Consider the following 22,918-nt stretch of genomic DNA (forward strand, 5'->3'; position numbering starts at 1 on the left):
TCTTCTTCTTCCTTTTCGACCCCGAACAGAACCTTTTTATCCTTCGTCCTCGTCACTCCCAATCAAGCCGTTTATTGGCCCACCGCCATCGCCTTCCGCCAATCGTGATCACGGGGCGGAGCCATCCGCTGCACTGTCCTGTGACGTCACAGCCAGTCTTCAGAGAATACCAAAAGGGGTTTACGCAGACACACTTACCCTATCCCGTGTCCCTATCTAATTACGTGACATTTATCATTTCCCCCTTGAAGAAATGAACATTTACTAGACAACTTATCACCACTGAATTACTACTTATTATATCGAGATCCTGGTAAACTCGAACAGCATGGCATACCTAATTAAACATCCTAATTACCCTTTGAATGCATACCCCCCCCCCCCCCTCAAACGTAACAGTATGTATGCATGTGATTATGTATGTATGCATGTGATTATGTATGTGATTATGTATGTATGTATGTATGTATGTATGTATGTATGTATGTATGATGTCTGTATGTATGTATGTAGGTATGTATGATTATGTAGGTATGTATGATTATGTCTGTATGTATGTATGTATGTGATGATGTATATATGTATGTATATGACCTAATTATTTATGTATATTATCTGGTATGTATTATGTATGTATATTATGGATCAGCATGACCCTAATTAGTGTCTCGGGGTGTTTTCATCTTTGCCGGTGGTCTTGGGGGGGGGGGGGGTGGAGCGGACGGACGCACATTCTTTATGTAAATGTGTATCATGTAGGGCCGCCTACAGGATTTCACGAGTATTACAAGTCTCCACCATTTACAGCATAGCACAGTATTCCGATCCCCACGTTTTCCACTGCAGTGAGGTGTTTTGAATTATCAGCAGTCGGTATGCTTTTACTTCACGGACGTAACTCCATGCGTTTTCATTTTACGTATCCAGAGTTGTTAGTTGCCGATACACCGCCAAAATAAAGATATGCGTCAGAAGAACGTGTTGCATGCTTGGAACAAGATCTCGCCCGCAGGGCGGGTACTCCACTCGTTGAAGGAAATTTAAGCACACAGCAGAAGGAAGAGCCATTTGGTGAAGTCCATAAAGGAATGAATTGTAATGAATCTATACCTGTTTGTTTTTTATTGTAAGTAGTTCACACATCAAGGCATGAGCTGAAGTGGAATGTTCCATGAAACAAAGCTGCTGCAGCATTTCAATCTCTTTATCACTTATTCATTCCTCAGTTATACCCAACCGAGTTCCTTTTGTGTGTGTTCGACCTGTTCCGTCATGTGCAGAAGAGGGTCAATGAAGAGACGGACAATTTGGCACCTGAAAAACGATCAGTTATATTTTTGTGGGCCAGGGGTCGTTGGCGAGGAACAGCCGCCAGGTGAAGCAGTAGAGCCATCTCCCACCGAACACCCGGAATTGCAGGTCGTAACCTTCAGACAACTCCGAAGGTCACGGGTCACTTAAGGACCGTGCTCGCCAATTCTCTGATGGTGTGGGGTGGGGCTAATAGCCAAATTTCAATATACCTAAGTTCCCACGTCGTCAAATTACCGGAGAAGTCACACCTCAACGGACTCTGTCGAAACGGGTCGCTCTAACGACCTCGGTCCGGTGTAACCGAGCGGAATTACCAAAGTCCGTCGGTCCAAATGACAACTTAAAGGTCCCATGACACTCAAAACTTTCTGGTTATTTATATATTAACTTGACCTTCCTAGTGAAGAAATCACCCATGTTTCTTTTTTAAAATCAAAAATGGGATAATTAGACCAATATTTTGAACATTTCTGGTGCTTTTCACAACTTGCTATGCCCCACCACTTAAAAAAGTTGACTTCAGCAAACCGCAGCCTTCACGTCATCTGCAGAACTGCACAGAGTGGATTGACTAGATGTCGTGCGCCGCCGTATAAAGTACGTACAAATGCATTATGCACATGTGTTTGCTATCTCACTGATCGCCTTAATTTCTGTGATTGTTTCGCGGAAAAGAAATTCTGTTTCTGAGCCGTGTATGCACAACAATCACGAGGCAATTATTTATCCCTTTACTACCTTGTCGTAGTTGTGTACAAATCCAATACATGTATGCACAATAAAGGGCTATACCATGTCCACAAAATATTAAATGTGACTGTTGAACCTTTCCATTAAAAAAGAAACTTACAGGGACATACAAGTAAAATACTAAAGATTAATATTGCATCATTTCAAGGCGCAAGGAGATAATTTTAAAATCAAACAATGTGAAAAACCTGCACCCACATTTTGCAGCTAATTGAATTGTTCGTTGAAACCAGCCTGCTGGGATAGGTACGATTCCACATACATGCAAGCCAGGTATGGCTGCACTCGACACACATGGGTTTATTCTAAAGTGAAGGTACTGCTTCCATTGGCTTGCTATTCATTAACAATTAGCCAAAATGCTGTAATAAATGAACAGGGAAAAATATGTTGGCACAACTATGAAAGACAAATTTATCTGTCCTATTACACGGCCTCATAACCTCGGGACTCTTACGCATTGACTTATACATTGTGTGCATGCTAATACAAGTTACTTGTCAACTCTAGAGTCGAGATTAGTCCGATAAATCCGTCGTCCGTCTGACTAGGCCGATAAATCTGACGTGCTGTAGCTTTCTTTTATTATTCTCTTTTCTTCATTGTTTTCTACTGGTGCTACATGATGACAGTAGGAATAAAATAAATAAAAATGCAACAGAACGTCACATTTATCTGACTACTCGAGACAATTGTGTCACAAGGTGTGTTCTGCACACAAGTTTTCATCGTATCCGGACAGCGACATTGCTTCGTTTTATACGCGGAGAGATACGGCCGATGACATGGGCTGGCCTTGCTTGCGATTCATTCGCCACGGTGCAACATGTCCGCTCCGCTGTGCTGGTCACGTCACCTCACTAAAATATTTCTGATATCGAGCAGTATGCAAGTCGAATTTACATTATTGAATTACGAATAGGATTTAGTCTAACCAGTTGTTATTGCCAAGTCTTCCTTCGATGTCCTCCCTATCATCATGAACTCCGGGAATTTCATCGCCAGTTTCCTCTGCTTGTCCTGCTTCGGGCTCGAACTGGTAAGGCCGTATTCTATTTGCAGCTGCCTGAACTTCACCTCCCGCGATTACGTTATCCGACAATTCTCCATGTGATTCAGACCAAAATCCTTCATTTCTCTCACACTCACTGTCTCAACCAGACAAATCAAAGTCCATGCCATCCATTATTCAAAACCAAATGTTTGATTCTTTTTAAAGCAGAAATGAACGAAGCGATCGAGTCGACCAATCGAATGTGGAAACACACAGGAAGCCAATACAATCATGTAGACCACCAACCTGAGTAATTTACGTGCAGTCTTTGTCGCCCTGCAGTTGACGTCATGTGGGTTACGCCCCTTTCAGTAGATTTTGGCAGAAATTTTAGGGGCATTCCCGAAGAGGTTTGTTTTTTTTAATTTTACATTTTACAGAACGAGTATTGTGAAAAAAAAAATTGTCAGATCTGAAATCACGTTGAAAAACTCCGATAGGACATAGATATTATATACATGCAATTTCAGTACTTTTGGGTGTCATGGGACCTTTAAAGCCCAATCAGCTTACTGGTTCTCAAGCACGAACAGTGCTGGGTCAATAATAGAAAGCACAACAACGAGCTGGTACATTGAACAATCGGGGTTTATTTATAATGTGACAGGGGAGTACAAAGAGCAGAGTTAAAACCGAATATGAGAAATGCAATTTATATACAAACAAACACTTAGCAATTTCTACTTAAGGACGGGGCCTACGGACACACACACACACCCAAAATAAATGGATCCCGTTGGGTCTTTATTGGACCCTCCAGCCGAGGAGGATAGATCAGCTGGGGAGTCAAGATCTGGCCGGGTACCTGTCTGCCTCGTGCAGTCACACCGGACTCCAACCCACCATGGTGGGACTCGAACCCACGACCCGGAATCCACCGAGCCCACGATCCTGGCTGCTCGACCACCACGAGGAGCCCGGAAAAAGACAACGACCATGATGACCAAACCGCAGACCACGACCGCTGACGACGACGACTCTAACGACGCACACCAAGAGCAATGGCCACGATGACTGCTCTTGTCTCTTCTTGACGACCACTCCACTCTTCTCTTTCGCGAGGTCCGAGGGATTTCTTCCCCTGGCCACTCTCCTCCTGATTGGACGGTTGCGTCGCGCGATTCGCTGGCCGTCCCTCATTGGACAGGCCCACGGAGTCCCGATCTGAGGAAATGAGCCTTCTGATTGGACGAAGGGCGGAGTCGGAGCTGAGGCGATGAGCCTCCTGATTGGAGGAGGTCCGGTGGGAGGAGGGAACCTCAGCCCCGGACGTGACAATGCACGTAGGCGATGGTGCGAAGAACGAAGGATTGATTGGAGATGTAAAAAAAACCTGACTATAAAAGAAATCTGCAGCGCACACATGAAATTAACCCATTAGACAGAAGGACGGGACCCTGACTATAAACACACTTATAGAAATAACTGAACTGCGGGGACTGCTGTCTGTTTATGTGCAAATGGCTGCCAGATTCGTAACAATATCATGTCATGAGATCGTTGCTTTTGTGCACTTTACTTTCATTATCAAGTATCCCTTTGTCTTTGTACCAAAGAAATACATCACAGATGAACCACACATGGTGTTACCTAATCTTTGATACCACCACCACCACCACAACCACAACAACTGGATCCTGATGTTGAATCACAATCAACTGCACCACAGATCCAGAAAGCACTCTGCTGTACTTGCATCGAGCAGTCACTGAAGTCCACAATGATCCTTTCAAACTTTTCTTAAACTCAACTCAAGGTATCATCAGCAACCCTTGATGAACTGTACAAGTATTCCTCCACAACGCACAGCAAGGGGGGGGGGCATGAGACAAGAGGGGCGGGAGAGGGAAGGACAAAACAGTGGGGAACAGAGACATTAGGAGAGCTGTGGAAGGGAGAGGGATAGGGTGGGGAACATGGGGTATACAAGATGGACATTACAGAGACTTTCAGGAAGGAAAGCAGGGAATTTGAAGGAGGTGGGTTTGGGGTGGATTAACGGGGGTAGAAAAGATCGAGGATTTGGATGGGGGATGACAAGAGGTGGTGGTGAACAGCTGTTTCGAATGCCTGGTGGGAAGAATGGGATTGTACAGAGTGAGGGAGTTTATTCCAAAGGTGGGAAAAAAGAGGAATGAAAGGGTGAAGGTGAGCAGTGATTCGAGATTTTGGTAGTTTTACCAGAAGGGGGTTGCTGGCGGACCTTGAGCGCCCTGCGGAAATAAGTTGGGAACATCACAGAGAGAGGCGAGACCGGAGAGGAGACGGTAGAAGACAGAAAGACCACCAACATGTCTGCGGTGAAAGAGTGAGAGGCCCAAAGACTCAGCCTCATCGGGGGAGATACCAATGATCCAAAATACCTTGGTGTCTACAGCGTGAAGCCAAGAAAGGTGAGACAGGAACACCAGCCCGGGGGGGTGGGGGGTGGGAGCAGTACTCCATCAGGCTGTGGACGAAAGCTTTGTATGTGATCAGGAGCTCAGGTGGGCCGAGGAAGGACTTTGTACGATGGAGGATTCCCAGTGGGCGACTGGCTTTGTCGGCGAGGTTTGAAATGTGGCTTTTCCAGGAAAGATCATGGTAGATAGTGAGACCCAGAACTTTTCTTGATTACGAGGTCTTGTCGAATCAAAACGTGGAAGATGCCTAAAAAAACACATGTGAAGCTGACTTGATACAAAGGCAACACTAAATGGCAGATAAGTTGAAGCCAACGATGCAGATTTCGGTCTTGCCATCCTCCACCAACTATGCAACCTCATTGTGTTGTCCTTCAACGAAGACAATGTTCTCGCTCCTGAAGCATTGGGCCTGAGCTCGTCTCATTGAAAAATGTTCAGTTGGCTTTGTGTTTATGCTTTGTCTGAACCACTGCAGTCTGGCCCGAATATTTGCTGATATTCCCTCACAGGTACAGCCCCCGTCCAGTGCAACACTATACCTGTTCCTGAAACATCGGAGGTTTCACAGAGCATGTCCCATTCGCTGGTGGTCTGTGACTCAAAACAGCATGTGGGATTGGCTCAACGTTTCCAAAAACGAGTCTTCCAGGCCTAACATTTGTGTGTGTACAAAGAAATGAAGACTACATAACCCAAATCCCCACCCTGAGTAGACATGGAAATCGAACCCACACCATTGAGTGAAATACAACAACGCTTTAGTCATTAAGCCACTGAGATGCTGTGCTGGGTTTCCGTTGCACTCCAAATTCATCTGTAAGACTAATCTTGTGCTCCTCATTCCCACCATTTGTGTGTCTGTGTCTGATTATTAGTTCCCTACCGGTTTTAGCAAGAAGGGACTGTAGGTTTGCTCTCCCTCTGTCGATCCACCTGTGGTTTATTCACTTCTTACCCATACCCTTTAGCATATTCAACTGAAATTTGGTACATGGCTTCATTATATGTTACAGAACAGTTAGATTTTCAAGGCATTTCAACTTTTCACAAGAGTTATGCCCTCTTTGGATTTAAAAATTATCACATATTATCCGTGGATCACTGTTCAGCTTGCCATGACTCCACCCCACTGTTTTACACCCATTGGCTAGACAGCTGTCCTGAATCCACCAAAATAAAATCATGTGCCACCACAGCATGTCGCAGCACAGATTGGGAGGCCTTCGGCCTGGGTTAGTCCATGGCCCAGTGCAATTGGAACGATCCTAGGTATATAACCTTGATGTATTATATATTCACACAAGTCGTACGCATGTTTTTGCTTCATGCATGTACATCGGGTTATTTTTAATATCAAACAGGCAAAGCCTAGAAAAACAAACAAACACGGCGGGTTAGAGTTTGTTTTTTTCTTCCTCATTTTGGTTCCGGTGTTGGCTCGAGCGTCCCTTAAGGAAAGCTAATTTATTGGTTTCTCGTCTACAAAATATAACAGTAAATGAAAACTGTTTTTCTTAAATTTTGCTGAAAAGACCCAAACATGGGTTATAGTTTCTTCCTCTTCATTTTGAATCCCGTACCAGCTCGAGCGTGCATTAAAAACACAAACGAATTTTTCATCTCCTTAACATTCATTGGGACTGGAAGGGGACCACGTATTACAAAGCAATTCTTGCTCTTGTTTTTGTCGAAATTTGCTTTAATTTTGTCTGCACTTTCAACACCAGAAAGGAAGAAAGAGCAAATAAATTGATGTGAAAACCCATAAGAAAAAAAAAAAAAAAAATCGACAGATAGACAAAAAAACCCCACAAAATTCACAAAATATCATCGTTTTTAACATTCAGATAGTCTTAAAACTGGATGGATCAAGATCCCATTACTCTGGAGATGTACGATGACTGGGTCATGGGTGTAAGTTTGTAGCATCGTCAAGGACGCTGTGTATGCCATAGTGTCACATTGAATCATATTGTGGAATGGTCATGTGGAGTAACATTGCATCGTCAAGTGGAGGTATTTTATGGCACGGTCAGCTGATCCCAGTATCCTCACGACTGCAACATGTGACATCCATTTTATAACAGATTCAAGTTGCTCTTTAACAAAAGTAAGACTCGTTTGTTCGACAAAAATTCACATCCGCTTGGCATTCCTGACTGCTCCATTGATCACCTTGCAACTCAAGACTCTCTGCAATGTCGAAGGTCACCCGATGACACCGATTTATATAAAATAAAGCATCCCTGACGTGCAACGATGGAACTCCAAGAAGAACACCGAGTCACCTGGACCCAGAAACCATTGCGCTTGGATGCAATCACATCGAGCAAAGCAACACATTTCCATGACAAATGGGCACCCATCATACCAACAATACACAAAATGATACAACCTCAAGAACGACGACCAAACTTAACAAAAACGAACAGCACTGGAGGCTGAAAATACAATCACAATGATGGAATCATAACCGTAATCGAACCCAAATGATCCACGAAAAACAATCAGCAAAAAGGTATCCCACCTTTCCACAGGTGTCGCACAGGTGAAATCTTCAATTGAGCAGAAGGAAAAACTCATTCTGGACACTGTTCATATAACAAGTACTTTCGGACGGCAAATCGTACAATTTGCAGGGCAAACACACCAGAAACGACATATACAAATGATCCAACAACCTTGATGACAACGGGTGGATGAGGAGAAGAGGCAGTTCTGATTAGCAGAACACCACCAACTACAAGTCTTATTATGCAGAACAGGTACGTGAAGATCAAGTCGTTAGCCTTACCGAGACGAGTGCCTTCATAGCTGGGGAGGAGGGAGAGAAGAGAGGGGTGGGGAAGAGAGATGAGTGGGGAAGAGATGGGAAGAGGGGGAGAGAGAGACTGAAGGGAAGGGGGGAAGAGACTGGAGCAAGGGGGAAGAGCCGGGAGGGAAGGGGGGAAAGAGATGGGAGGGAAGGGGGAAAGAGATGGGAGGGAAGGGGGGAAGAGAAGGGAGAGAAGAGATGGGAGGGAAGGGGGTAAGAGATGGGAGGGAAGGGGGTAAGAGATGGGAGGGAAGGGGGGAAGAGATGGGAGGGAAGGGGGAAGAGATGGGAGGGAAGGGGTGGAAGAGATGGGAGGGAAGGGGGGAAATGGGAGGGAAGGGGGGAAGAGATGGGAGGGAAGGGGGGAAGAGATGGGAGGGAAGGGAGGGTAAGAGACGGGAAGGGGGGGAGACCGGAAGGGGGGAAGAGACAGGAGGGTTGGTAAGACCAGGGGATGGGGGGGAGGGGACAAAGTTGGTGTGGAGAAACTTGTGCAAAAAAACATTACAGGATTACAAATAAAATAGGAATAAGCCCTTTAGTTGCATGCAGGCTGAACAAGCTAGATTTGATTCTGCCATTCACTTAAGCTCCTACCAGGTACGTTGTGGTAAATGTGGAGATAGCTGGTGTGGCCTGTGCAACGATGAAGGGGTTTATAATACAATACAATGTCCCTTTCAAGAAACTTCAACTCAGGAGGAGGCCATTATAGGCCCATGGAGCCTGCACAATGGTTGCGAACCGATGGTTGTTTGGCCGAGCACTATCCTTTTTATATGCTGATCAGTGTCAAGCAAGGAAGCAGCACAGACCATTTTATAAGTCTTTGGTATGATTCGGTCAGGTTTCGAACCATCGACATCAGACTCAGAGTATGGACCGGACCCTCGAACCATTACACCACCGAGTCTGGCTGTGGTTGATATCATTGGATGACATACATCGATGCTGAACTGTGGTCTCATTTTATGAACTTTGTATATACTAGTGCGGACCTGTAGGTGCAGCTTCGTTCCTTCACTCTCGTAAACGACAACTGGATTGGGGCATTTTTTCAATTAGATCGGACCAACCATATCATGAATGGCCATAACTTGAGAAACACCTGGGAAACATACTCAGGTCCCCAGCGTCAATTGTGACGTCATATCAAATGAAGAAGAAGAATAATTGTGACGCCCCCTCTCTCTCTCTCGCCCCCCCCTCACCCCCTAGTCTCGCCCCTCTCTCACCCCCACTCTCACCCCCTCCTCTCTCGCCCCCTCTCTCCCCCTCTCTTCAATTGTGACGCCCCCTCTCTCGCCCCCCTCTCGCCCCTCCTCTCTCGCCCCTCCCTCTGTAAATGTATTCACAGATGTTTACCAAGCACAACAATTAATTCAAACCTTGAAAAAAAACAGCTTTCAAACCTTAGGAAACACTTGGGAAACAGCTGAAACGGATGAAGAACGATATCAAACCTTGAAAAGGCACATACTCAGGTCCCCAGCGTCGATTGTGACGTCATATCAAACGAAGAAGAAGAAGAAGAATTGTGACGTCAATCGTGCAAAAAAAATAATAATAACAATAAATAAACATTAATTGTGACGTCATTCGTGACGTCATAGCACCGTGTCTTGTCATTGAGAGAGAGATAAATGGCCCTAACTTGGGAACCGCTTATCCGATTAATATCAAACCTCGAAAAGGCACATCTGCGGGTCCCCAGCAATATTCCTGGCAAGTTTCAATCAGATCGGACCGGCGGTCGGCGAGAAACGGTGGTCGCATACAGGCAGACAGACAGTCAAGCCGGTAGGCGACGAGGGATCCGCTAGGATCGAAGCGCTGGATACAATGCTTTTCATTCTGACCGATCCACCGACGAAGATTCATTGCCAAGACGTATTGGTTCACATACAATTGTTCCTCTGCCTGGCAAGATTTTTCCTATTGCGTATTTTGCCAACTGGCACTCGTCATAAAAAATGATGGTAAATAGACACCCTATTTTTGAAGGACTACCACTTGAAAAATAATCGGTTTGCTGGTTTGTGCTGTGGAGCCTCACGTTGCAGACACACACACACACACACACACACACACACACACACACACACACACACACACACACACACACACACACACACACACACACACACACACACACACACACACACACACACACACACGGAAAACCCGATAAACTTCTCTCAATGCTCTTGTTTGACCACACCTCCTGAGCCACACAATATTTTTCATAAGCCACGCCCACTTTCCTACGCCACGCCCACTTTCCTACGCCACTCCCACTTGTCATCAACCACATCCACTTTCCCTAAGCTCCGCCCACTTTCCTAAGCCCCTCATAAAAAATGACGGTGAATGGACACCCAATTTTTGAAGGACTACCATTTGAAAAATAAAACCTCAATCAAAAATCGGCTCGAGTAAAATTTTCTAAATATCTCGAAGTGTTTAATTCCGAAGTCTTGTTTCTCTACATTCAAAACCGAAGGACAAGTATTGAAAATACTGTACGCAGTTTTTCGGCCGCTGCACAGCAACGGGTGGTTGCTAGGCAACGAAATTCAAACGCACACATTCCCAGTATATATTCCACATGTTGGCAAAGTTTCATCGAAATCGGTTTGCTGGTTCGTGCTGTGGAGCCTCGCGTTGCAGACACACATACACACAGACAGACAGATGGAAAACCCGACAATAAGGGATATCTAGCATATATAGCGAATCCAGACAGACAGACAGACAGACAGACAGACAGACAGACAGACAGACAGACAGACAGACAGACAGACAGACAGACAGACACACACATATACACACACAGATTGCTGGAATATATATTGTTGCGGATTCGCGCCCGCCGGCGTGCGGACGGCCACGTAACTCGAATCGCGGCATGTCGCCCACCGGACGGACAATCCAGTCATGACCCTCTCGGACTAACGCTGGGAACTAGTCACGGGTGGACCTTTCGGTCTCACCGCGATCGTGCCAATCGGCCCCCGCGTGGGATAGGGTTGCTCGCCAAATTCGACCTACCTAAGTACCCACACGGAGGGTAGACCGGGCGATCGCACCTCGCCGCAGGTCGACTTCGGACACGGGCCACTTTAAGCGACCCGTTCCGTACTATCGGGATAACCGAGCGGTGTTATTCGTCGGCCTCGACGGTTCGATTAATTATCGGGCGTTTTAGCCCACGACCAACCCTTTACGTGAAGCAAGATGGAGATTCAATAGAGGAAAAGACGAAGCGAAGCGGGAAAACAGTTCAACAATAAGCACATTTATTTCGCGATGAACGGAAAGCACACATATACAATTACACCAAAAGCAAATGTAATAGAAGAAGAAACACAATATTACACAAAAAGCAAATGCAACAATGCAGATCTAACCGACTACCGGGCACACGGCAACACTTATACAATTTTACTTCACAGACGGCGCCGACAACACATATTCCCAAAGCAAAAGAAAAGAGAACCACCCTCCAGGATGAGGGGGGTAGGCGGGCCTGGGGCCGAGACCGTGTCGGGCCTACCCGTCTGATGATGAGACGCGGGGCGGCGGTGGCGCCTCAACTCCGTGGGCCTCGCGGACAGTGTCTGGTAGGGGGTGGGAAAGGGGCCCCCTTTGTCGCACTATCTCAGCGCGGGGGGAAACAGGAGGGGGTTGCTGATGCTTGGGGGAAGGAAGATATCACCCTGTCTCAGGTCCCGCGGCGAGCGTCTCCTCCTCGACTTCGGTCGCGTTTCTGGCCTCTCCCTCTGCAGCTCCCGGCACCGACGCGAGCACCCCCTCGTCCGCCTTCGCCGCCGCCACCTCTCCACAGCTCCGTCTACTCGCCCTCTCCGTCTCCTCTCTTGGCTCGTCCCAACTCTTCACTCTTGACTTCTCCCACTTCTTTCCAGCTCCACCGACGACTCTCTTGAACTCCGCACAACTCTCTTTACTGACGAACGCAGCCGTTTATATAAGCCCCGTGGCTTCGCTCTTTCACCCTTGACCCTTTGCCTCCGACCCTTCACCTCTAACTGGCTCCCCATTGGACCGAGGAAAAGTGGGCGTGAATGCTTTTTGATCCATGAATTTGCATATCGCGACCTCACTCCAACGCCCTGGAGGCGGGGCCAAATCGCCCACGCTCTCCGATTGGACGGAACAAAAGTGGGCGTGAGTCGTTTTTGATCCATTTTCTGCGGAAAGTCTGTGATGTCTCTGAACACGCTGCTCGGTGGGCGCCCCGCACGAGTCCAGTATCGGTGCCCACGAGTGGCGCGAGATGGTGTGGATGCGATGGTGGCGAGTTGTGACGGTAAAGGTCGTGGCGGTTGTGGTGAAGCGGCGTTGTGGTTGGTGGTTGTTGTTGTGAAGCGGCGTTGTGGTTGGTGGTTGTTGTTGTGAAGCAGCGTTGTGGTTGGTGGTTGTTGTTGTGAAGCGGCGTTGTGGTTGTTGTTGTGAAGCGGCGTTGTGGTTGGTGGTTGTTGTGTGATGGCTGTTGAGACGTGGTTGGTGGTGGTAATAATGGCGGCTGGTCCAAAATAAAGATAGTAAAAGAAAAACGGCTATCCTGAAGAGTCGCAGCCCGCATGAATGACATTTATTCCCTCTAGACAACGGGTTTGGGCCGAACTACACATATACTTACCGAGATATCTCACCTAAGGGACCTGAATGGTGGTTTGTGAATTTCGTCAACCACAACACTACCCCCTCCCCTTTTTACAGACTCGTCCCGAGTCGTCAAATTTTCGTGTGCCATCATGTGTAGTTTTCCCCTAGTACATTTTACCTACGGATCCCTGAGTGCGACATTCATGGTATTCGTGTCCCCAAAATAAATAACCTAAGGGCTGAGTAACTACCTAAACAAACTCACTCACACGGACGACTTAAATAAAATTGCCGGCGCTAGGACAGACATGCCGGGGGCGCACTCATATTTACAGTACATCTTAACCTTAACTTACAAATTTTACACTAAACCATGGCCCAGGATCAATGAGCTCTGCAAAAAGAAAGCAGTTAGCAGGGAGCCAGGCTGCTCACATGCAGTCTCTGGCTCAAATAATGCAGGTGACAGGGAACGTGGCCGGCTGCTCACACGCAGTCCAAGGCCTTCCCTTTTGAACTGAACGCAGTGAACCACAACGGTGCATGGGCTGCACAAACGCAGTCTCCGTGCCAGCTCAAGTGGCACACGCAATGAACACAACGAATGGATGGATGAATGGATGGACGCAAACACGGTGCACGGGCTGCACAAACGCAGTCTCCGTGCCAGCTCAAGTGGCACACGCAATGAGCACAACGAATGGATGGATGAATGGATTGAACTGAACGCCGTGAACCACAACGGTGCATGGGCTGCACAAATGCAGTCTCCGTGCCAGCTCAAGTGGCACACGCAATGAACACAACGAATGGATGGATGAATGGTTTGAACTGAACGCAGTGAACCACAACGGTGCATGGGCTGCACAAATGCAGTCTCCGTGCCAGCTCAAGTGGCACACACAATGAACACAACGAATGGATGGATGAATGGTTTGAACTGAACGCAAACACGGTGCACGGGCCGCCACTGCAGGCCCGTGTTGTAGCTGCCAACAGGGCAGTTCTTGCAGCTTGCAAACTGTTGCTTTTACGATGATCCCGCGCGCATGGAAATGAACAGGGGGGGGCAAAGCAAAATTGAACGGGGCTGGTGAACGTGGGCAGTGGGCATGGTATGGCAAAGGCAGCAGGCAAACACAGCCCGCAGAAGAAGGCCGTTGCAGGCAAACAGCCGGCAGATGAACTGGCCGGCACAGGCCTTGAAGTACCACAGCTGCAGATGATCCGGCCGGCACAGGCCTTGCAGCAACACAACAGCTGCCGATGAAGTGGGCCGGCACAGGCCTTGAAGAAAAACAGCCAGCCGGCAGATGAAGCTGGCCAGCCTTTGCCGTTCAGTGGAGGTTGGTGGAGGGAGTGCGGTGGTGCTGGCCACTCGGAAGGCGGGCTCGGACCTACCTACCTGTCTCCCTCCCACCTATCGCCTTTGCCTGTCACTGTACATACCCACTCCCTTAATTTGTCCAAACCCCAATTTAGCCCCAACTTATTTTTACTTCCCCACTATAAATCGTCCCCTAACCCCCTTTATCGTCCTTGTTCGGCTAACCTATCCTGTCACCTAGCCTACTCCCAACCCCTACGTTCCCTTCCCGGAGGGGAATAAGGGAGAGCTAGCGTCCTGTGTCGAGGCCCAACTCAAGCCTCAGAATGGCCTCCCCAGAGTTCGGCGATCTATAACCAAAGTGGGTCCAGCGGCCCACAACGACAGCGAGGGGATTGATGGTGCGGAGGGGTACATCTCCTAATCTACCCTAACCATTTAACTGTTAAACTACCCCGGGGCTTTCAACAAGCGCCTCTCGCTTAAACTATTGGTTCTATAAACCCAGATTCCCGTCGCCTGTGTTGGTGTCCTCACAATTTCGGGCCTCGCCCCCCAATTTTCTCTCCGTGCCCTCACACGGTCTCCTGGCTGGGACACGTGGCTCCCTTTGGCAGGCACGACCCTCTGCCGAATCTCCCGCTATGGCACCCCCGGGCACTACACTGCCTCCGAGCCTACCAGCTCCCTAACACCGGGGAGTGCCCCCCATGGCACCTCCCCTGAAACGCACACGTGGCAGGCTGGCTTCCCAGGCCCCTTTCCGAGGGTCACCCGTGCCCACAACACTGCCCACGCGGCTAATGGCGCCCCGGGCCCCCGCACCAAGCAGGCGCACCCGTGCCCACTACGCTATCCCGGCCCCCCATGGGCCCTTGGCCTACCACGGCCGACTAGCCTGGTGCTCGGGGTACCCACTCAGCGATACTCACCTTTCGCCACCACGCTCCCAGCCTGTCAACAGGGCTCCTGCACCCCTCCAAACGGGTTTCGAGCCTACTTCCCCACCAACAACAAAACGACCTCCATTTTTCAATTTGACTAACCCAGCTAACTTACTTTATACTGACCCCGGGGTCCCTTGGGCGGGAGTCACTCCTCCTCCCAATCACTCATCGCACCATGCATTCCCCATTCGCTCCACTCACACAGACCCGCTGGCCTCACTCACTCACCAAGCACTCACCTCACAACTTTTCAACACACACACCGCTGAACTCTGCCATCCTTCTATCTGCATCCCCTAACTAACTAGTGCTCCCACGTCGTCCCTTAAACTACAGCACGTTCCTTTTAACACTACGTAGCTAAACTACGTCCCCGCTACACATCCACAAGTCTGTCACTGTCTCCAAAAAAAAATCATTTTATTTCCCATCCTAAATCTGGCTACAATCCCTCTAACTAATCCATTCCACGGACTCCATGAGGACTTACCCCTGCCCCATGAAGTCGGTCTAGCTAAGCTAACCCTTCCCCCTAACTAGTTTCCATCCTGTGCCCAGGAATCCTGTGCACCCGAAAGTGAGGCTTGCTTGTTTTTTTTTGTTTTTTTTTTTTTACATGCGCAGCACCAGCGCGGCAACTCACAGCTCGCGCACTTTTGCACCTGCCCGTGACGTCATGCAGCTGCACGTGTTCCTCGTCCCTCCTTGGACGGTGCCATCCGGCAGGGATACCCCTCCTGCCGGATTCCAACCCCACGTGCAGCCATGGCGTCACCGTGCGCATAAAAAAAAACAAGCCCCACGTCTCGAGGGGTTCCCCACGCGAACACATGTGCTTTGCCCGTTGGAGCTTAACACACACGATCGCGTGGAGAACCCGTCCGGTCCAAATCCGTTTACCTGCCTAAACTTTGTCCGTCCGCGGGATCGGCAAATCCACCGCTGGCGTTTCCGGACCGGGACTTCACTCTCGCAAGCGAGCACGTGGTGGTCTCGTGCGTTGCACAGCACGAACCGCGTGCTCACTGCTGGGTGAACCCGGCACGGTCCCCGAAACAACTACAGCCGCTACTCGGCTTCCTTTCCTCTCATGTCGCCGTCGTCGCCATTCAACACACGCACACCTGCGTGTTACGACGCTCACACTCCATTCCATTACATTCACACCGGGAGACGCGGCTGCGTGCTCCCGCATGCCAACCGACATCTCCCTCACATACCGCTCTCTCACACACACGGTCTCCCTTGCATAAACCATACCACTCACACGTGGTGCTCCATTCATACAAACCACTCCACTCACACCCGCGGGGGCACTCATCCGCGGTGCCTCATCCACACACCGTCCCTCACCCACACACGCGGGGGCACCCACCCGCGGCGCCTCATCCACACTGGCCGTTTCATCCACACACACGGCCTCCTCCACACACGGCGTGCCGGGAAGCACGCATCCCGGCACCACACCACCCACACACGGGGTCGCCCCCCCACACGGGGACGCACCCACGCCCCGCACCACACACACCGGGACAACCACACCGGGGACTCGCGTCCCCACAAGGGCCTCCGGGGCCTCTATACCCTCCAAGCTCTCCGCGCACCCGTTCGCAGCACTCCTCCCCTCGAACTCGCAAAGCACGACCGAACTCACCTGGTCGTGACTCGCCCCAAGGGGGCACACTCCCCCCCCCGCCCCCGGAGGAGGCCATCCCGCCGCCCGCACCGGGCCCCCACACGCTCCGCGAGCCCACCCCCACCATCCTCCACCACCTCCGTGCGTGTGCGCGCGCCACCCACCCCGTCCCCATCGTGCAGCCCCCTCCACCGCCCCCACCCCCGCGCCTCCGCCAACCCGGCCACCCCCCGTTCCAACCATTTTTATTTCCTTTGTCGTCACCTCGTGTCTCGTCTCACACGTTTTGGTCTCCCCACTTAATTTCTCCCCCTCGGTCACCGTCACGACCCTCGCCCAACACGTCCCCCGAATTATTTTTTTTACCCGCCTCCACCGCGGGCCCGACAGCCGTTGCACCCCCTCCCAGCTCGTTCGCTCCCACACGTGGAGTCGCCATTTTAAGCTCCCTGCTAACGGCCTTCATGCCCGCCTGCAGGCATCGGCCCATGTTCTGCGTCTCACCCCGCTGCTTTTTCATTTCTTCCCTCATTTGCTGTGTATTCGCATCCATCGTCGCCCTCACTTCGTCCATTTGCTTGTTCATTCCTTTCATTTCGTTTTTCACCTCATTTGCATCTGCATCCATCCTTTCGTTTATTTGTTTGTTCATGCCTTTCATTTCGTTTTTCATTTCATTTGTCATTGCCGTCAGCATGGCGCATAGCTGGGCCATGTCGGGTGTGCTTGGGTGAGCCGTTTCGGCAAGGGTCGGGGGGTTTTGGTGGAGAGGGGGAGGGGAGGTGTCATACACCGCGGCCGCTGCCGCACCCATTTCGGGCTCTGGGTTCAGTTGGGCGAGTTCGTTTTCCTGTACAACCAACATTTCCTGCACGGGGATTTCATCCTGAGCCATGGATTCTACACATTCTACATCCATTTCTAATACCCCCGGCTCCCGCTCGCCTTGAGACGCCATCTTGCTTCTCTTAAAGGGTTAATTTAGCTCGCACGTAATTTGGAGGGAATCGGGGGTCGCTCCTCTCACCCCTGGACCGATTCCCGTGAATTTAATTGGAGACAGGAGAGCCCGTTTTCCCGTTCTCCGATACCAGTGCCGCGAGGAGGGCGATGAGTTTATATCGCACGACCTGACACCAGTGTTGCGGATTCGCGCCCTCCGGCGTGCGGACGGCCACGTAACTCGAATCGCGGCATGTCGCCCACCGGACGGACAATCCAGTCGTGACCCTCTCGGACTAACGCCGGGAACTAGTCACGGGTGGACCTTTCGGTCTCACCGCGATCGTGCCAATCGGCCTCCGCGTGGGATAGGGTTGCTCGCCAAATTCGACCTACCTAAGTACCCACACGGAGGGTAGACCGGGCGATCGCACCTCGCCGCAGGTCGACTTCGGACACGGGCCACTTTAAGCGACCCGTTCCGTACTATCGGGATAACCGAGCGGTGTTATTCGTCGGCCTCGACGGTTCGATTAATTATCGGGCGTTTTAGCCCACGACCAACCCTTAACGTGAAGCAAGATGGAGATTCAATAGAGGAAAAGACGAAGCGAAGCGGGAAAACAGTTCAACAATAAGCACATTTATTTCGCGATGAACGAAGAGCACACGTACAATTACACCAAAAGCAAATGTAATAGAAGAAGAAACACAATATTACACAAAAAGCAAATGCAACAATGCAGATCTAACCGACTACCGGGCAAACGGCAACACTTATACAATTTTACTTCACAGACGGCGCCGACAACACATATTCCCAAAGCAAAAGAAAAGAGAACCACCCTCCAGGATGAGGGGGGTAGGCGGGCCTGGGGCCGAGACCGTGTCGGGCCTACCCGTCTGATGATGAGACGCGGGGCGGCGGTGGCGCCTCAACTCCGCGGGCCTCACCGACAGTGTCTGGTAGGGGGTGGGAAAAGGGCCCCCTTTGTCGCACTATCTCAGCGCGGGGGGAAACAGGAGGGGGTTGCTGATGCTCGGGGGAAGGAGGATATCACCCTGTCTCGGGTCCCGCGGAGAGCGTCTCCTCCTCGACCTCGGTCGCGTTGCTGGCCTCTCCCTCTGCAGCTCCCGGCACCGACGCGAGCACCCCCTCGTCCGCCTTCGCCGCCGCCACCTCTCCACAGCTCCGTCTACTCGCCCTCTCCGTCTCCTCTCTTGGCTCGTCCCAACTCTTCACTCTTGACTTCTCCCACTTCTTTCCAGCTCCACCGACGACTCTCTTGAACTCCGCACAACTCTCTTTACTGACGAACGCAGCCGTTTATATAAGCCCCGTGGCTTCACTCTTTCACCCTTGACCCTTTGCCTCCGACCCTTCACCTCTAACTGGCTCCCCATTGGACCGAGGAAAAGTGGGCGTGAATGCTTTTTGATCCATGAATTTGCATATCGCGACCTCACGCCAACGCCCTGGAGGCGGGGCCAAATCGCCCACGCTCTCCGATTGGACGGAACAAAAGTGGGCGTGAGTCGTTTTTGATCCGTTTTCTGCGGAAAGTCTGTGATGTCTCTGAACACGCCGCTCGGTGCGCGCCCCGCACGAGTCCAGTATCGGTGCCCACGAGTGGCGCGAGATGGTGTGGATGCGATGGTGGCGAGTTGTGACGGTAAAGGTCGTGGCGGTTGTGGTGAAGCGGCGTTGTGGTTGGTGGTTGTTGTTGTGAAGCGGCGTTGTGGTTGGTGGTTGTTGTTGTGAAGCAGCGTTGTGGTTGGTGGTTGTTGTTGTGAAGCGGCGTTGTGGTTGGTGGTTGTTGTTGTGAAGCGGCGTTGTGGTTGGTGGTTGTTGTTGTGAAGCAGCGTTGTGGTTGGTGGTTGTTGTTGTGAAGCGGCGTTGTGGTTGGTGGTTGTTGTTGTGAAGCAGCGTTGTGGTTGGTGGTTGTTGTTGTGAAGCGGCGTTGTGGTTGGTGGTTGTTGTTGTGAAGCAGCGTTGTGGTTGGTGGTTGTTGTTGTGAAGCGGCGTTGTGGTTGGTGGTTGTTGTTGTGAAGCGGCGTTGTGGTTGGTGGTTGTTGTGTGATGGCTGTTGAGACGTGGTTGGTGGTGGTAATAATGGCGGCTGGTCCAAAATAAAGATAGTAAAAGAAAAACGGCTATCCTGAAGAGTCGCAGCCCGCATGAATGACATTTATTCCCTCTAGACAACGGGTTTGGACCTAACTACACATATACTTACCGAGATATCTCACCTAAGGGACCTGAATGGTGGTTTGTGAATTTCGTCAACCACAACAATATATATATATATATATATATATATATATATATATATATATATATATATATATATATATATATATATATATATATATATATATATATATATATACATATGAAACAAAGAAACGAGAAACCATTTCAAAATGCAAAGCCCATCCACATCCACTTTGTACTCAAACTGAAATTGAGAGAAATGACAGTTTTAAAAAAAAAAAAATGCAACATTTTATTCATTAGAGTTCTCCATGTTCTCATAATAAAGGTTTGTTGAAGATTTGATGACAAAAGCTCAAAAATGGTAAAAATATTACGGCCTGGACAGGCACAATGAAGCTCAATAGTAAATAAATAAAGAAACCAGACACTATTAAAAATAAATAAATAAATAAAATGCTGTCACAGTTGACGTTCTGCGGACAGGCTGACAAGGGCTGTGACTTTACTTTGACATTTTGTCCCAATTATTAATTATTTTTCTCAATATTCTCATAATAAAGATCAGTTGAAGATTTGATTACAAAAGCTCAAATGGTTATGAGCACGACACACACAGTCATTATCATTACAGTGTGTACCATTTATCATTATTATTATTATTCTTGCTCTTATTCTTACAGCCCACTTCCGGTTGTTCACACATGGCTAATTAAGTTCCGAGGACTGATCAAGATTAAAAAAATTTACGTATTTTGTTTGAGATATGTGTCGGAGGTGGCGATGGAGCGGCGGGAGCGGGGGGTGGCGATGGAGCGGCGGGAGCGGGGGGTGGCGATGGAGCGGCGGGAGCGGGGGGTGGCGACGGAGCGGCGGGAGCGGGGGTGGCGACGGAGCGGCGGGAGCGGGGGTGGCGACGGAGCGGCGGGAGCGGGGGGTGGCGACGGAGCGGCGGGAGCGGGGGTGGCGACGGAGCGGCGGGAGCGGGGGGTGGCGACGGAGCGGCGGGAGCGGGGGTGGCGACGGAGCGGCGGGAGCGGGGGTGGCGACGGAGCGGCGGGAGCGGGGGTGGCGACGGAGCGGCGGGAGCGGGGGTGGCGACGGAGCGGCGGGAGCGGGGGCGGCGACGGAGCGGCGGGAGCGGGGGTGGCGACGGAGCGGCGGGAGCGGGGGTGGCGACGGAGCGGCGGGAGCGGGGGTGGCGACGGAGCGGCGGGAGCGGGGGGTGGCGACGGCGCGGCGGGAGCGGGGGTGGCGACGGCGCGGCGGGAGCGGGGTGTACGGCGCCGGCGGGAGCGGGGGTGGCGACGGCGCGGCGGGAGCGGGGGTGGCGACGGCGCGGCGGGAGCGGGGGTGATGACGGCGCGGCGGGAGCGGGGTGGCGCACGGCGCGGCGGGAGCGGGGGTGGACGGCGCGGCGGGAGCGGGGGTGGCGACGGCGCGGCGGGAGCGGGGGTGGCGACGGCGCGGCGGGAGCGGGGGGTGGCGACGGCGCGGCGGGAGCGGGGGGTGGCGACGGAGCGGCGGGAGCGGGGGTGGCGACGGCGCGGCGGGAGCGGGGGTGGCGACGGAGCCGGCGGGAGCGGGGGTGGCGACGGCGGGAGCGGGGGTGGCGACGGCGGGAGCGGGGGTGGCGACGGCGCGGCGGGAGCGGGGGGGTGACACGGCGCGGCGGGAGCGGGGGTGGAGACGGCGCGGCGGGAGCGGGGTGGAGACGGCGCGGCGGGAGCGGGGGTGGCACGGCGCGGCGGGAGCGGGGTGGCGACGGAGCGGCGGGAGCGGGGGTGGCGACGGAGCGGCGGGAGCGGGGGTGGCGACGGAGCGGCGGGAGCGGGGTGGCGACGGCGCGGCGGGAGCGGGGTGGCGACGGCGCGGCGGGAGCGGGGGTGGCGCACGGCGCGGCGGGAGCGGGGGTGGCGACGGCGCGGCGGGAGCGGGGGTGGCGACGGCGCGGCGGGAGCGGGGTGGTGACGGCGCACGGCGCGGCGGAGCGGGGGTGGCGACGGCGCGGCGGGAGCGGGGGTGGCACGGCGCGGCGGGAGCGGGGTGGATGACGGCGCGGCGGGAGCGGGAGGTGGCGCACGGCGCGGCGGGAGCGGGAGGTGACAGAGACGGCGCGGCGGGAGCGGGAGGTGGACACGGCGCGGCGGGAGCGGGAGGTGGCACGGCGCGGCGGGAGCGGGAGGTGGAGCACGGCGCGGCGGGAGCGGGAGGTGGCGCACGGCGCGGCGGGAGCGGGAGGTGGCACGGCGCGGCGGGAGCGGGAGGTGGCGCACGGCGCGGCGGGAGCGGGAGGTGACACGGCGCCGGCGGGAGCGGGAGGTGGAGACGGCGCGGCGGGAGCGGGAGGTGGCGCACGGCGCGGCGGGAGCGGGAGGTGGAGCACGGCGCGGCGGGAGCGGGAGGTGGCGACGGCGCCGGCGGAGCGGGAGGTGGCGCACGGCGCGGCGGGAGCGGGAGGTGGAGCACGGCGCCGGCGGGAGCGGGAGGTGGCGCACGGCGCGGCGGGAGCGGGAGGTGGCGCACGGCGCGGCGGGAGCGGGAAGTGACACGGCGCCGGCGGGAGCGGGAAGTGGCGCACGGCGCGGCGGGAGCGGGAAGTGGCGCACGGCGCGGCGGGAGCGGGAAGTGGCGCACGGCGCGGCGGGAGCGGGAAGTGGACACGGCGCGGCGGGAGCGGGAAGTGAGCACGGCGCGGCGGGAGCGGGAAGTGGCGACGGCGCGGCGGGAGCGGGAAGTGGACACGGCGCGGCGGGAGCGGGCGACGGCGCGGCGGGAGCCGACGGCGCGGCGGGAGCGGGAAGTGGCGACGGCGCGGCGGGAGCGGGAAGTGGCGACGGCGCGGCGGGAGCGGGAAGTGGCGACGGCGCGGCGGGAGCGGGAA

The 22,918-nt window shown here is 52.6% G+C and overlaps 2 protein-coding genes across 6 annotated transcripts in view; both read right to left on the reverse strand.

The window, feature by feature from the left end:
* The window catches only part of TLCD5 (TLC domain containing 5), a 52,758-nt gene that overhangs the window by 5,344 nt on the left and 24,496 nt on the right, over window positions 1–22,918 (reverse strand). For 3 of the 5 annotated variants that reach the window (XM_085859206.1, XM_085859202.1, XM_085859204.1), the window contains one exon: window positions 6,839–8,337. In XM_085859206.1, the coding sequence (XP_085715332.1) occupies window positions 8,103–8,337 (235 nt within the window). In that variant the 3' untranslated portion in view covers window positions 6,839–8,102. Of the gene's footprint in view, window positions 1–4,531; window positions 4,899–6,838; window positions 8,338–22,918 lie in introns of those variants that run through there. The other 2 variants (XM_085859207.1, XM_085859203.1) reach the window with 2 other exon arrangements.
* On the reverse strand, window positions 9,685–21,665 carry LOC147010319 (uncharacterized; the record flags this gene model as incomplete). The annotated part of the gene is made up of 2 exons (XM_085860307.1): window positions 9,685–12,918; window positions 21,552–21,665. Coding segments are annotated over 2 exons (798 nt in total), but the record flags the coding sequence as incomplete, so codon positions are not given.

The sequence above is a fragment of the Eptatretus burgeri genome, chromosome 16 (genome assembly GCF_056783735.1).
Source record: "Eptatretus burgeri isolate ZD-2024b chromosome 16, Ebu_testis_v1, whole genome shotgun sequence".
Taxonomy (NCBI): Eukaryota; Metazoa; Chordata; class Myxini; order Myxiniformes; family Myxinidae; genus Eptatretus; species Eptatretus burgeri.